Source organism: Mesoplodon bidens, assembly GCF_964165515.1.
Source record: "Mesoplodon bidens genome assembly, chromosome: X".
Classification (NCBI taxonomy): domain Eukaryota; kingdom Metazoa; phylum Chordata; class Mammalia; order Artiodactyla; family Ziphiidae; genus Mesoplodon; species Mesoplodon bidens.
The window spans coordinates 97,636,274-97,650,998 of NC_138163.1; the positions used below are offsets into that span (position 1 = coordinate 97,636,274).

The following is a 14,725-nucleotide window of genomic DNA, read 5'->3' on the forward strand; positions in this document are numbered from 1 at the left end:
TCTGGCACAAGGATGGAGGCTCCGCCCTTTTAAGTTCTATCCAGCCTCAGTCCCTAATGGCATTTTTTTGCGTACACAAGAACAATGTCCAGGGGCCACAGGGACAGGGGCGAGTATGCAAATCACTCACTGAAAATCAGAAATATGACTGTCAAAAAAGAAAAAGAAATGAAAGGACTTTTTTTGAAAGAGGTATAAGCTGCCTTCTAGCAGCACAATCTTGGCCAAGCAAGATTTGAAGTGCAGAATAAAAAATAATCACACATGCAGAGGCCCCCAGAAAATTCTCCAGTTCCTAGGTGACTGACGGGCCTTCAGACACGCCCAGAGTAAGAAGAGTCCTTTCTGTGTGTCTGTGTTGGGGTGGGCGGCTTGGATACTCCCAGGGAGCTTGGTCTGGGCGTGAGTCTCTGAAGGCAGAAGATATAAATAGGTACAATAAGCTTTGGGGTTTGGATCCCAGGAGGCTATCTGAAATCATCCTTATTTCAACTCCAACAAGAAGCTGCATCTCTATCCATCTTAAGGTGATCAGGATATACAATGTACGAAGTTGGAACACAATGTTTAGTAGCTTCCTTTCGGATCTTGACTTTGACACAATTCTCATTATTGTCCAGATTATTGTACGTGTTATAAAAAGTGTTATTTTCACACTGTTTTTATTTTTATTTATTTTTAAAATAAATTTATTTATTTTTTGGCTGCGTTGGGTCTTCGTTGCCGTGCGTGGGCTTTTCTCTAGTTGCAGCGAGTGGGGCTACTCTTTGCTGCAGTGTGCGGGCTTCTCATTGCGGTGGCTTCTCTTTGTTGCAGAGCACAGGCTCTAGGCATGTGGGCTGCAGTAGCTGTGGCACGTGGGCTCAGTAGTTGTGGCTCGTGGGCTCTAGAGCGCAGGCTCAGTAGTTGTGGCACACGGGCTTAGTCGCTCCGCGGCATGTTGGATCTTCCCGAACCAGGGATCAAACCCGTGTCCCCTGCATTGGCAGGCAGATTCTTAACCACTGCACCACCAGGGAAGTCCCCACACTAGTTTTACAATACAATAATCTGAACAGTATTTTTTAAAGCAACCTTAAATAAGATACAGCCAAAAACGTATTTCCCTTTGTATTCTAACAAAAATAGACCACACTGTACTGTACTGATGTGGCAACCTCCCTTGTCCATGTAACTAAGCTATGGGTGGTCTTTTCAGGATATTGAACACTCTTTTGTTTCATGATTGCTAAAGAATAAACTTTGCACAAACGTGTAACCACTAACATTTATTGGACAATGTGCTGGATACTGTTTAAGGTGATTTACATGTATTATCCACTTAATCCTAATAACTGAATGTTGTGGGTCCATTACTATCCCCATTTTACAGATGAGGAAACCTGAAGCCCAGGAAGTTCAAGGGTGACATTTTGTTGAACTGGACCCCTATTTGTGACCAGCATTGGGTTTACAGTCAGCCCTTGAACAACACAGGTTTGAACTCTGCGGGTCCACTTACACACAGATTTTTTTCAATAAATATTACAGTATTACACCATCTGTGGTTGGTTGAATCCGCACATGCATAACCGCGGATACGGAGGACCAATTATGGGATTTGAGCATCTGTTGATTTTGGTATCCATGGCAGGTCCTAAAACCCATCGGCCACAGACACCGATGAACAACTGTATTTCCCAGTTCTTTCTTTTTTTTTTTTTTTTTTTTTTTTGCCATAAAGGATGATACAATCAATGCCTTTCCCATTCACCTTGACCCTCCCAGGACAGAACCCCACCCCTTCACTCCACCATTCAGCTTCCAAAGAAACGTGGTGGGGGGACTTTCCTGGTGGTCCAGTGGTTAAGACTCCACGCTCCCAATGCAGAGGGCCTGGGTTCGATCCCCGGTCAGGGAACTAGATCCCACATGCTGCAACTAAGATCCCGTGTGCCGCAACTAAGACCCGGTGCAGCCAGAAAACAAACAAACAAAACAAAGAAACGTGGTGGGAAGAAATCACAGGAGAGTCAGCGATACCAAGAAGATCTACTGTCTCACTGCCAAAACTGATGTTTTGTTCTTGTTGTTTTTACAATATTCATGTTAAATTTTCAAAAATTATTTAAAAAACCTCATTCCTATAAGGCTATATATAAGATACTATATATAAGATACTAATGACAGGGTTGTTATAAATATGAATTAGATATTAATGCAGAGAAAGTGTTCAGAACGACACCTGTTGCGAGAACATTTGCTGTCATTCCAGGAAGTAGTACAGTACTTTTCAGAAGGCAGTATAACCTGGCCATTGCCACAGGCTCTGACAACTATGTGGTCTTGGGCAGGTCACTTAACCCCTTTGTGACTCAGCCTCCTCATCTGAAAAAAAAACTGCCTCATAGACTTAGTGTGAGGACAAAATGAGTTAATATTTTTAAAGCTTAGACAAGCATCTGTAACAGAGAAGACATCCACTAAATGCTGACTACTGTTAGTTGTTTTAAAAACTTTTCCCGATAACAGATCCATCTGCCGGAGGTAAATCTGGTGCAGAATAATATGAATGAGAATGACCACAGCCACCTCTTGCATTTATGCGCTCTGCATTTTTTCAATTTTTGCTTTTAAACGTTTACACACTCTTACTGGATTAAAAATGGGTTTTGAACAACAGGCTGATGACAGAAGGCACTTTGTTTGTTGGGAGCCTGGAGAGAAGGGGGCAGAATTTATGTACGTGAATGGCAGGTCAGCGGGTGGGGAAAGAAGGGCCTCAGGCCTGGGGGTATCAAGTCACCAGAAGCAGCTCCTGGAGGTTGTGAGTGACCTTGGTTACAATCATGACATCTAAAAAAGCTCAAGTCCATGGGGGACCACAAGTCCCACCCACTCTAACAGAGTCTGGGGTTATTTTACTGTCAGAGTGATGGTTGAGGGTCCTAGCTGAATGAACAAACAAAAACACATTTGGACAGAAAAGACAGGTAAACCAGAGCTGTTTGAATAGTAACTTAAGTGATGGCAGAAACAGGCAGGGGCCATGTCTTTTTTGAACTCCTTTCTTCATGTGCCTCCTGCCTATTTGGCATCCAGAGTTTATAACTGCAAAGGCGAGCATTGGACCCCACTGGCTGTGTCTGCTTTTCATTATTATCACAGGCTGAAATGAAACCTGAAGTTCGGCCTCATCCTCGGGAACTAAAAGGAGCACGATTTGAGGGAAAGCTTAGGTGGCTTGGGGTGACAAGGGTGTGCTGAGAATCAAGGCCAGAGAGTAAAGTGGGAGGACACACGGAGCTGAGGTGTAACTGGCGTGTAGACCCTGAGTCCTTATTCACTTATCTCATCCCTGAGGTTTCTTCCAAAATTGGAAAAGTGGGGGTTGGGACATAAGATCATAATTTAAATCTGACCATTTCCTGATAGGAAAACGTTTGCCCCTGAAGCCAAAGTTCTCACAACCCCCAAAGTCTTAATGGTGACAACTCTCCATGGTCTGAGTCAGAAACCAGATTCCTACACTTGGGAAAAGCCTCACAGACCATTTGAGCAGCCTCCAGCAAGCTGCAATAGCAAGCCAGCTTTCCGACAAATATTTATCAAGCCCCTATTAGGTGCCAGGCACTGGAAAAACAGCAGTAACTCAGACAAAAGGTCCCCACTCTCATGGAACTGCCATTTTAGCTAGAAAGATAAGTGATAAATAAGATCACTTTTTAAAATTGGTGCTCACTATCATTAAAATAGTAGTTTGGTTAGCATTGCTGAGCAGTGGGCGAAGGGGGCAGGGATGAGAAATAAATTTAAGCTGGTCACAACACTGTAAATCAACTACACTTCAATAAAAATTTTTTTTAATAAAACAAAAATTTAAGCTGTAACCTGAATGAAAAGGAGCCAAATACACAGAGCTCTGGATAGTGAATGTGTGGAAAGGGCCAGTGAGGCCAGGAAGTGATTGATTCAGAAGAGAAATCACTTCACAGGGCTAGAAGCTAGAACTGGAGTCACACTACTCTTTTTTTTTTTTTTTTTTTTTTTTGCGGTACGCGGGCCTCTCACTGTTGTGGCCTCTCCCGTTGCGGAACACAGGCTCCAGACGCGCAGGCTCAGCGGCCATGGCTCACGGGCCCAGCCGCTCCGCGGCACGTGGGATCCTCCCGGACCGGGGCACGAACCTGTGTCCCCTGCATCAGCAGGTGGACTCCCAACCACTGCACCACCAGGGAAGCCCTACGCTTTTTTTAAAAATTTATTTATTTTTGGCTGCATTGGGTCTTCATTGCTGTGCGGGGCTTTCTCTAGTTGCAGGGAGCAGGGGCTACTTTTCGCTGTGGTGCGCAAACTTCTCATTGCAGTGGCTTCCCTTGTTGCGTAGCGCAGGCTCTAGGTGCGCGGGCTTCAGTAGTTGTGGCACGTGGGCTCGGAAGCTGTGGCTCGCGGGCTCTAGAGCACAGGCTCAGCAGTTGTGGCACACGGACTTAGTTGCTCCACGGCACGTGGGATCTTCCCGGACCAGGTCTTGAACCCGTGTCCCCTGCATTGGCAGGCGGATTCTTAACCACTGCACCACCAAGGAAGCCCCACTCTACTCTTAAGATCTCAATTGCATTTACCCAGGGAGTGATTCAGGGCCAGACTGAGGGCCTGAGCAAGACTGGACCCTGGGTTTGGTACCTCAGTCTCAGGTGATATAGCTACATGGGCACAGCCCTTGATTCGTCTCATTTCTTTCTGTTAATACACTGACCTACATCTGGTTGCTTTTTAAATATTAAGCCAACCTTGCGTTCTTGGGGTACGTTTCACTTGGTTTTGGTGACCGCCTGCATTTACCAAGCTCTTACAATATCTATCTTATAGAACTGTCACAACAGCCCTAATGAAGTAGGTGCAACATTTAGCCCCACTTTGAAGATGAGGAAAGTGAACCCTGGAGGGGTTTACTGTCCATGGCCACAGACATAGAAAATATTAAAACTAGCATTTGGACCCAGGCAGGAAGTAGAACTGGACTGTTTCTTATCCTGGATACCAGAAACCACCCCCCCCCCCCGGTAACTAGCCAGGAGTGTTGACAACAGTACCCTATCCCTCTCTCACCTCTCTGTATGTGCCCCCACCACCCCCATCCCCGCATCAAGTCCCAAATCAATTTCCACTCCTGTCTCTCTTCTGACCTTCTGCACTGGTAGATCGGCCCTGAAATCTACAACAACTTCCAGTTGCTGTGAGAAGCCGACCTCTTTAGGCCTCCTCTCCAACTTCATCCCCTGTTGCTCTTACTCTGTCTGGCTATGTTCCAGTTACACTGGCTTTCTTGCACATCCTTTTCAAACTGCACAAATTGTTCCTGAGATCTGGAACACTCTCTTCTGTGCCTGCAAACAAACACTTCTACTCATCCTACGCTAATATTACTGATAACAAGCACTTTGTGCCAGACACTGTTCGAAATATTTTACATAGAAAACCTTCTTTAATACTCACAACAATCCTATGAAGTTGGTACTATTATTATCCCATGTCACAGATCAGGAAATGAAGACAAAAAGATGAAGTAACCTGCCCAAGGCTGCACAACCAGTAAGCAATGGAGCTGGATTTACACCCAGGCCACCTGGCTCCAGAATTCTTGCTCTTAACCACTACACTATTTAACACCAATTCCCAAGTTACTTGTGTGGGGTTCACCAGTGTGGATTCGTAACAATTTCTTTCTCTCATCCCACCCCCTTTGTTTTTGATCTGTCAGCAGATCCTGTCGGTTCTACCTTCAGAACGTATCCAGAATCCAACCTCTCCTCTCCGCATCCACTGCTGCCACCACCACTGCTGGCCTGGACTACTGTGGTGGTCTCCTCACTGCTTCCGCCCTTGCCCCCTCCCCAAGTCTGTCCTCACAGTTGCCAGAGGGTCCCGTTACAACGCAAGTCAGCCCATGGCCCTCCTCTGCTCAGACCCCTGCTCTCTCTCTCTCAGAGAAAAAGCCAAAGTCCTCCCCGTGGCCAGAGAGGCCCTACAGAACCAGGCCCCGTCACCTCTCCGACCTCACCTCCTGCCTCTAGTCCCCTCACTCACTCTGCTCTGGTTGCACTGACCTTCTTGCTGCTCCTCACACACACCAAGCAAGCTCCCAACTCAGGGCCTTTGCACTTACTTGCTTTTTCTTCTGCCTCTAATTCTTCTCTTCCAGATGTCAAGGAAAGGCAAGGCTGAGATATTTGGCTGGTAAAGAAACATACCCTGGTTCAACTCAGATGTTTGCTACCTACATAGACAGCAGAAGCAAGAAGAGCCACAGATGCCAGCTCATGTCTCTCGTGCAGGGTAACGCAGAAGCAAAAAGGGGCCAGATGACTGCAGCACGGGTGGTAGAATACTGTGTTGCCGAGAAGCTAGTACATGCTAAGCAGTTCTATAACCTTTAACTGGGGGAGAGAAGGAACAGAAAGCCTCATACCTCACCAGAACCTCGGGAGATGAGAAACCGTCTCATGGCAGCCTCCTTGGTAGAGAGGATGTTAATGAGAAATGGCCTTGTAGCCTCTCGTGCTCTGTGTTCCGAGGATCACAGGGCGTTCTGCCAATATTTAGATCAGCTTGCCTACGTGGCCTATGAGGAGACATGCTAGGCAGTCAGAGCACCGTGGCGGAACCATTCCCCTACCATTCTCCTTCTAATTTCAAGTCTCTGTTGTAAGGTCACCTCCTCCGAGTCGCCTTCCCTAAACCACCTTGTGTAAGACCCCAACACTCTTCATTCCCTCTGCTTTATTCTCCTTAACATTTGTCACTTTCTAACATTACATCACACACCAATTTATTACTTCATCATCCGTAGACCCCAATATGTGATTCCTAAGCAAAGAAATTTGTCATTATCTGTTGCTGTGTTCCTACTATTATTATCTGGCACACATAACAAATGCTTGCTAACATTTATTGACTACACGTAACTACCAGACACTGTTCTAGGTGTTTCCCATGTCTTGACTCATTCAATGGGTATGATCCCCATTTTACCCTTAAGGAGAAAGGTTTCTAAGAGGTCCTGGGTTTTGAAGGAAGGCAGGCAGGACCTCTGGTGCTGGGAAAAGGAATGGTCCATCTGCCTGGAGAAGCCAGAGGGGTCCTGAGGGCTGTGATTGGGGAGGAGAGGCAGGAAGGGGTTCTAGGACCTGTATCTGGTTTTGTTTCTTTGGCCACGCAGCATGGCATGCGGGATCTTAGTTCCCCGACCAGGGATCGAACCCGTGACCTCTGAAGTGGAAGTGCAGAGTCCCAACCACTGGACCACCAGGGAATTCCCTAGGACCACCACCTGGAAAGTATTCAGATGTCAAGAAATACAAGCTAGCATTGCAGGGTTTTTTGAGGCCCTTGGAATAGAAATGCCTGTAACAATGGAGAAGGCTTTGGGGAACAGGGGCAAGCCAGCCAAAAATAGCTGACAGCCATCTACTTCCCATGCCAACGCAAAGGTCTAACAAACCACACCCCTAACAGTTTTCTTTTGAACTTTTTTATTATGGAAAGTCTCAAACTTACAATAGTAGTGATTTAATGTACTTCCATGTACCTATCACCCAGGTTCAACAATTATAAACACACTGCATTTTCTAAACTGCAGGCTCCATAAGCATTTGAGTGGTTTGGAGCCAACTGTTTTTGTTAAAATATAACAAACTAGAAAACATCAGGGCATTTTGCACATTTAATTCATTAAACCTTTCTTCCACTTAAATAGACAAATGGGTAGACTGTATCCCAATTTTAAAAAATGTACTTCTTACTAAGGATTGCAGTCAAAGTTTAAAATGGAGACCACAAGTACTGTGCTTGAACGACTATTAAGTAGACAGAGTAAACTTTCTGAATTTTACTTGAAGGAAGCTTAAAACTGAATTTAGAACAGCATATTAGAAATGTTTACGCAGAACAATGCCACAGATTGTTTTCAACAATTTAGAAGCCTTAGGTTTCTCTGTGCCTTCACTGGTTATGTTAAAACTCATGTCCCATAGACTCTAGGGCAGTTCTCCATAACCTAACACTAATACTTCTGCAGTATATTGCATACATATTCACACTAAGTGGGAAAAATAAAGATTATGAAAAGCTTCAGGTCTTGTCACTGAATTTGAAATAAAACGACTTTTAGTTTTGCAGATCTCTGTGCACTTCGAATTATAAGGGATCATGCTAGCCTGGAGAGGGGTGAGAGGTGGAAGAGGAATGCAGCTGGGCAGGAACTGTGGCATGCTTTGTCTCCAAAAGCAGGAGTGGAAGGAACACTGCCCACTGTTATGCGATATGCTTTCTTACATACCTAAAGTATTTACAGCAACTTATTTTTAAAAGCTTTTTGAAAGTTTACATCCCCAGAACCAGAATGTAGGGCAAGGTGTGGGGGTAGCATCACAGACCTACCTTGTTCTAAACGTCACCTCCAGCACCGCTCTGTGAGGTGACACTATTATTCCCATTTTGCACATGTTGAACCTGAGGCAGATAAAAAAAACTAAGCTAGAAAGCAGGGTCTGTAACTTCCGCCACATGTGGTGAGAGGGGCAGGGCTTGGGATTTATTTTGGACCTCAAAATGGGTAGGGGTTGGGGGTGTCTGTGAGATGTTTGTATCAAGTTTGGTGGGGGGTAGGCAAGATCCAGGGATTGAAAATACAAATACTTGTAGGCCAGGGGTCTGGTCTTCACAGGCTTTGGGACACAGGTTCTCAAAGCACCTTTGAATGTGTTTGTGGTCTCAGTGGGTTCTTGGGCAACATGCACACTAGTGAGATTCTGGTCAAAGTGAAGAGGACTAAGAAGCTTTTAATAAGGGTTTTGAATCTCAAGTCCAGAAATTGTATTGCTGAGTATGTGCCAAAGAAAACTGTGTCTTCTAGGCCCCTTCCTTAGAGCAAGTAAACAAGAGACTGGGCCTCCGAAGGCTGGATTACTACACAGCACCTTCTGAAAGGACATTCATGGTTTTTGTTGATGTCACTTGGGGGATCATTTTGTTGCAGGAACTTTGTGATTATGGGACCCTGTCTCAGGCCACATTGTGAGACTGACATTTTACTTCCTGAGAGGTAGGATGCAGAGGTGTCCCCCGTCCTAGGCAGTTAACAGTGGTCCTCCTGCCAGATCCCACAGCCTTAACTCCCTGGAGGCCCAGCACAGAATGCCTTAGACTGAGTACTCAACCAGTAAGGAGTAGCCACAATGTCCCTTTACCTGGGCCTGGATCAGTGGGCCAGGCAGGTCTCTGAAGTTCCCAAGTCTCTATCCACCTGGCAAAAACAAATTCATGACTGGATGGGAGAAATGGTCCTGGGGCCTGTCTCAACTACCTGAGAGGTACAGGAGACAGGCCATCAATACCGGAACTCTCACAATACAGGGACCCATGTAACCTGTCAGCTCTGGTTACCGTTTACCAGCACCATATACTGGGTGGTTTATAAACAGAAATTTCCCATACTTCTCGAGGCTGGAGTCCTAGATCAGGGTGCCAGCATGGCCAAGCTCTCCTGGGGGACAGCTTTCTAGATTGCAGACTGCCAACTTCTCGTTGTATCCTCACATGGCGGAGAGCAGGAGATTGAAGCACGCTTTCTTAGTGACTATTATAAGGGCACCAATCCCATCATGAGGGTGGAGCCCTCATGACCTCATCTAACCCTAATCACCCCCCCCCCCCCCCCCGCCGCCAAAGGCCTCACCTCCTAATACCATCACATTGGGGAGAGTACACAATCAGTCCACTGAACACCTGCCCCATGAATGAGTGAATAAGGCAGTTTAGGATGTCCTGAAACTTACAATCTGGTGGTACTTGGCTCAGTATCTGCCAGTTAGAAGCAATGGACATAGCTGATCAGAAACTCTATATAGAGGGATAGAGCCCATGGGACTCCAATGCAGGCACCAGAACCACTAAAGGGAGTTAAAACTGAGGAACTACCACTTTACCACTGAAGACCCTCACACCACCATGGAAGACTGAACGCCTGTGGTTGATGCCTCTGCCAACTGTTTTTAACAGCTATAAACATGCTTATTAAATGCACTTGACGCCCCCAACAGAAAATGTAAATTGTCCATGAGGCTGAGACATGAGGCTAAATGACTCACTGAAGGTCAAATAAGTGGAAAGCAGCAGAGCCTGGATTTGAATCCTGGAATCAGAACCCAGAGGCTGTGCTGCTAGAACCGACTTCAAACCAGGATTCTGTGTCCCTCACACCAAGGTTTACTATACCTGCCCCCACCCCCAGTATTTCAGGAGGAGCTAGCTCCACTGTTTACAGCAGGATTTAGCCTACATTCTCAGAACAATCTTGTGAGAAGGGCACCTACCTGATGCTCAAAGACAGGGAGATTCAAACCCAAGCAGTCATTCCAAAGGTGACACCTGAGATGATCACAATGGGACCAAGAGACCATCTCAGGAAACCCAATTCCAGCCATGAGGGGATTTCACCTGGCCTCCCCACCCTTCCCACAAGCCTTATGTATACCAAAACCAATCCCAAACTCAACCAAACTTTGAACTCAAGGTCTCTACCCTTTCGGCAGTCCCTGCCCACCCCCTAACTAAATCCTTTTCTCAGTCTCCCTTTTGACCTTCTTCTATTTTTAATTTGTAATAAGCCTCTATATCTTAATTTGAATAAGGAAAAAGCACTCTCAATATCGATTTGTTTTCATCTTTTTAATCAACTTGGTGAAAGACATCCTAAACGCTACATGAAACACAACAGAATATTTTTTTCTTCCAGTATTAAAAAAAAATGACACACAAATATTTTTAAGAAACTTCTATATAATCAAGGCAGAGATCTGGAGTAAAAAACACCTCTAAGTAATCATGTTCTTCATTTCCTATAGTTACAGTCAGAAATTGCTTCCTAATCATGATTAAACATTGTGCACAGGTATTTAAAAATGTTCCTAGATGCACATTATTTAAAAAAAAAAAAACAAGTCTGGCCAGACATTTTTTTTGCCAGAACCAACATTCCTGAGAGCCCGAACTAAAAAACTGGTAAAAAAGGAAAAAATATCCAGACTCCACAAATGTCTCAGAATTTGTCTTTAAATGGGAGAAAAATTAAAAAAAAAAAAAAAAACAACAACACATGGAACTTTCTGAAAGGTCTTTAACAAGCTACCTTGGGAGCTCTACTCAAAAAACAAGGTTGATGTAACTAAAACAGATGTTTCAGTGCAGCTCCAAAAATCTTTATAAATACAGCCATTTGGAGGGATGGTCCTGGATCAGAAGAAGTTTATTCCTTGTGTATCTGAGAACAGTAAGAAGGGGGAGAATTATGATGTTGGGAATAGGCTAACATGCTCACTTCCCAGGGCTGATGAGGATGCTGAAAGGCTAGACAACAGGGACACACCCCTCCACCTCTTCCATGCTCAATAGGAATAGATGATTACAGACAAGACAGGTTTGACACCCCCACCCCCCGCCAAAGCAGACTAGCCTTTAACAGGCACCTGAGAGCAAGGGAGGCCTAGGAATGGTGTCAGGTGGGCTTGTTGAGGTATGCATAGGCAGGAGAAAAGTGAGAGGGACAGGACTGGTACACAGAAGTCTGCTCGGTGGCAACATAGAAGCCTCACCTACATTAGGTGTGCATGCCTCATCTCAGTTGTCGTAATTATCCCTGTAATTTCCTCCTGAGTAGCGGTCATAACCACCCTGGCTTCTGGGAAAAAACATACACAGTATCACGGGGACATCTTATATACACCTTCTGATAATACTAAAAACCACATATATTTACAAATCCTGTCACATTTTTTATGTACTATAATATAAACTTTAACGTGTAAAGTGAGATATATTAAACACGAACACCAAGTAAACATCAAATAATCACATTATGTATAACTTACATATAGCATTTTAAACCATGTTAAACATTAATAGAATACACACAATTAATCAAGACAGTGCAATAAACGTGTATGTATGTGTCACTGTCTCCTGCACATTGCAATTATATGACCTAATAACTTATTGTTATATTTAACCCAAATAATTGTTTCACACTTATTTTGTAGTTTCATTATAATTTGTAAAAGCAAACACTAGTAGCACCACAGTAAGAAAGGTATGAACACTCAGGCAGCCGAGCTGAGATCTTGGGGAGAGGGAAGAGCACCACCAGAGTACCCCAACCCCTTGGCTACCCACCTGCCGCCATAGTCTCTGGATCTTCCATATCCATATCCATATCCTCCAGGTCGGCTATCATACCTGCCACTTCCATAGCCCTGGTCCCCACCACCTACAGCAGATAAAAAATATTCAAATGGCAATTGTCCAGACATAGGCTAACACAGGCAACTCTCCTCCACATCCCATGATCGAACTTACCACTGCACTTACCTCTAGAGTAGCTGCGACCACGCCCATAGGCCCCAAAGGCACCCCCTCTTGTTCCCCGGGCCGACTTGCCCGCGTGGTCTACACGGATCTGACGACCGTCCAGAGACTAGGTGTGGGGAGACACAAGGAGGATGGATGGGTTGGTGGTCAAACAGAGCAGGGATGAGGTAAGAGCGGGCTGGGCAGGTAGGCAAAAGAGCCCAGAAACTCCTGCTGGGCACCAGGTCTGGGTACCACATTCCAGAACAAGCTCCTTTGACCAGAATGGCTTTATCTGGAGCTACAGAATCCCACAAAATGACCTGAATCCACCGTGTTCCCCCTGCTACTACTTACATCTTGACTGAACTCAGGTTGAGTTCTCCTCCCCACTCCTCTAAGCTGCCCGACTATTAGGGCTAGATAGACACCTCTCTTGGTTTGAGGCTTCAGAGTCCATCCCAGAAGACTCACGAGGTCCTCTCCGGGCCAGGCCCACAGGTCTGCAGACTCTACTACCTAAGCCCAGAGCAGGTCAACCATCCACAGGTGGCTTCTCGGCCTCATGCAGGACCAGTCGTCGCCTCCCAGGCGGCCCGGCTCTGTCTGCCGCTGCCCTCCACCCCCTAGAACAGAAGGCAGTCACGCTCCTGTGAGTGGGCACTGCGGAGCTTGGTGGCCGCGCTGCCCCTAGCAGACACAGAGGGAAAAACAGAAAGAATGGTCGAAGTGACAGATAGGAGCAGGGCCCCTATGCAGGTAGGCGGCCTCACCTCTCCATTCATGGCTCTCATGGCATCTGAGGCATGCTCTGGATTGGTGAAGGTGATGAAGCCAAAACCCCGGGATCGCTGAGTGTCCCGGTCCTTGACAACAACCACTGGAAAAGGGAGAGGGGAGAGAAGGTAAGAGGACAAGTGGCAAAGGGTGTTGGACCCTCCTCCCACCAATCCTCAATGGAAAATTATCGAGTTCTCAGTCTTAGACCTAGCAACAAAAGCAGGAGAGGAGTAATGTAAAGGCCTGGGGTCCTGACCCTTTCCTCCTGTTTCCTGAAATGCATGGGCCCCAGACTTCCTTCCACACACCCCCATCACGTGTCTGGCCCATGTCTCACCCTCAGAAATAGGTCCGAAGCTGCTGAAGTGGTCTTCCAGAGCCTGCTCATCAGTGTTGAAGTTGAGCCCACCCACGAAGAGCTTCCCTTCTTCAGAGGACATGGCGGTAAATTCAAGTCCTGTGGAGAGAATATGGAGAAGAGTGGAAGACGCAGTGTAATTGGGGAAAAGAAGAGATTGGAGAAATGAGAAAAGATAAAGAGAAGAGAGGAGAGAACACAGAAGAGACAAAAGGAACACAATAAAGGGTAACTATGGAGAAACACAGAAAGGCCAAACAGGCGGGAATCTACGGGGCGAACTCAGCGAGGTAGCCATTTGAGGGCCGCCTTCGCGCATGCCCACAACATCCCCCGCCACAGCGCCCGTCATTTTGTGCGGCCGCGCATGCCCAGAACACCCTTGAGCTTCCTCCTCACCCGCAAAACAAGATGGCGGCGGTAACGTAAGAAAAACCCCCCCACCCCCACCCAGGCCTCCGCTGTCGCGCGGTCACTGCCACCACCCACGCCGCCAGCCCTCCCGGCATTCCTCGCACTCGGATATAGCGCGCCAGCCTCGTACCAACCAAAAAGTGTCACCTCCGAGCACGGGTCCCACCCGCCCCGGAGAAGCCCAAGCCTACGTGTCAGAAGCCGGTACTCTCCCCACTCGCGCACCTCGCTCTCGCCCGGCGTGGCACACGTCAGTGGGGCGAGGAGCGGTCGCTCCGCAAAACACACGCTGCTTACCTGGAAATTAAGTAAAAGGCCGAAGAGACAGCTACCGCCAAGAAGCCGAGAGACTGGGAAGGGCGCCGCGCGGGAAGACTCCTGATAAAGCGTACGTAGCGGCACGTCACGCATCGTCCGTCACGCGTGCCGACGTGCGCGCTCATTGGCTGACGCCAGTGAGGGGGCGGAGTGGGAGGAAGGGACGGCAACGCAAAGGGATCGATGCGCTGAGCACGCTTCCGGGAATGGAGGCAAGGTTTGTGTAGTTGGTTCCCCCTGGCATCAGCATCTCTCCACTGGCCCCAGCCGTCTTCATCCCTTACACGCACGAGCCTTTTCGCTGTCACACCCATTTCCGTCCCGGACATCACCCTCACCATCCTTGACGTCGTCTCCCCCATTGGTTTTGACGTCTTCCTCTAGGTCCCTGAGGACATAATTACCGTCCTCTGATAACCTCTTTCACCTTCTAGTCCTCTAACCTCATACCTCTCGAGGCCTCGATGTTTT

The 14,725-nt window shown here is 46.8% G+C and overlaps 1 protein-coding gene across 4 annotated transcripts; it reads right to left on the reverse strand.

Annotated features, from left to right (window-relative positions):
* Window positions 1-10,691: 10,691 nt before the first annotated feature.
* RBM3 (RNA binding motif protein 3) lies at window positions 10,692-14,344 on the reverse strand. 4 transcript variants are annotated; one of them, XM_081223231.1, is made up of 7 exons: window positions 14,234-14,344; window positions 13,502-13,621; window positions 13,158-13,264; window positions 12,406-12,511; window positions 12,211-12,304; window positions 11,638-11,716; window positions 10,692-11,302 (listed from the first exon to the last, which is right to left on the reverse strand). In XM_081223231.1, exons 2-6 carry the CDS (start codon window positions 13,602-13,604, stop codon window positions 11,659-11,661), a joined length of 468 nt encoding a protein of 155 aa, XP_081079357.1. In that variant the 5' UTR covers window positions 13,605-13,621; window positions 14,234-14,344; the 3' UTR covers window positions 10,692-11,302; window positions 11,638-11,658. The 4 variants fall into 4 exon arrangements, with proteins under 4 accessions (XP_081079357.1, XP_081079356.1, XP_081079355.1 ...); XM_081223230.1 differs by having other exon boundaries at window positions 11,634-11,716; XM_081223229.1 differs by having other exon boundaries at window positions 11,638-11,719.
* Between the last annotated feature and the right edge of the window lie 381 nt (window positions 14,345-14,725).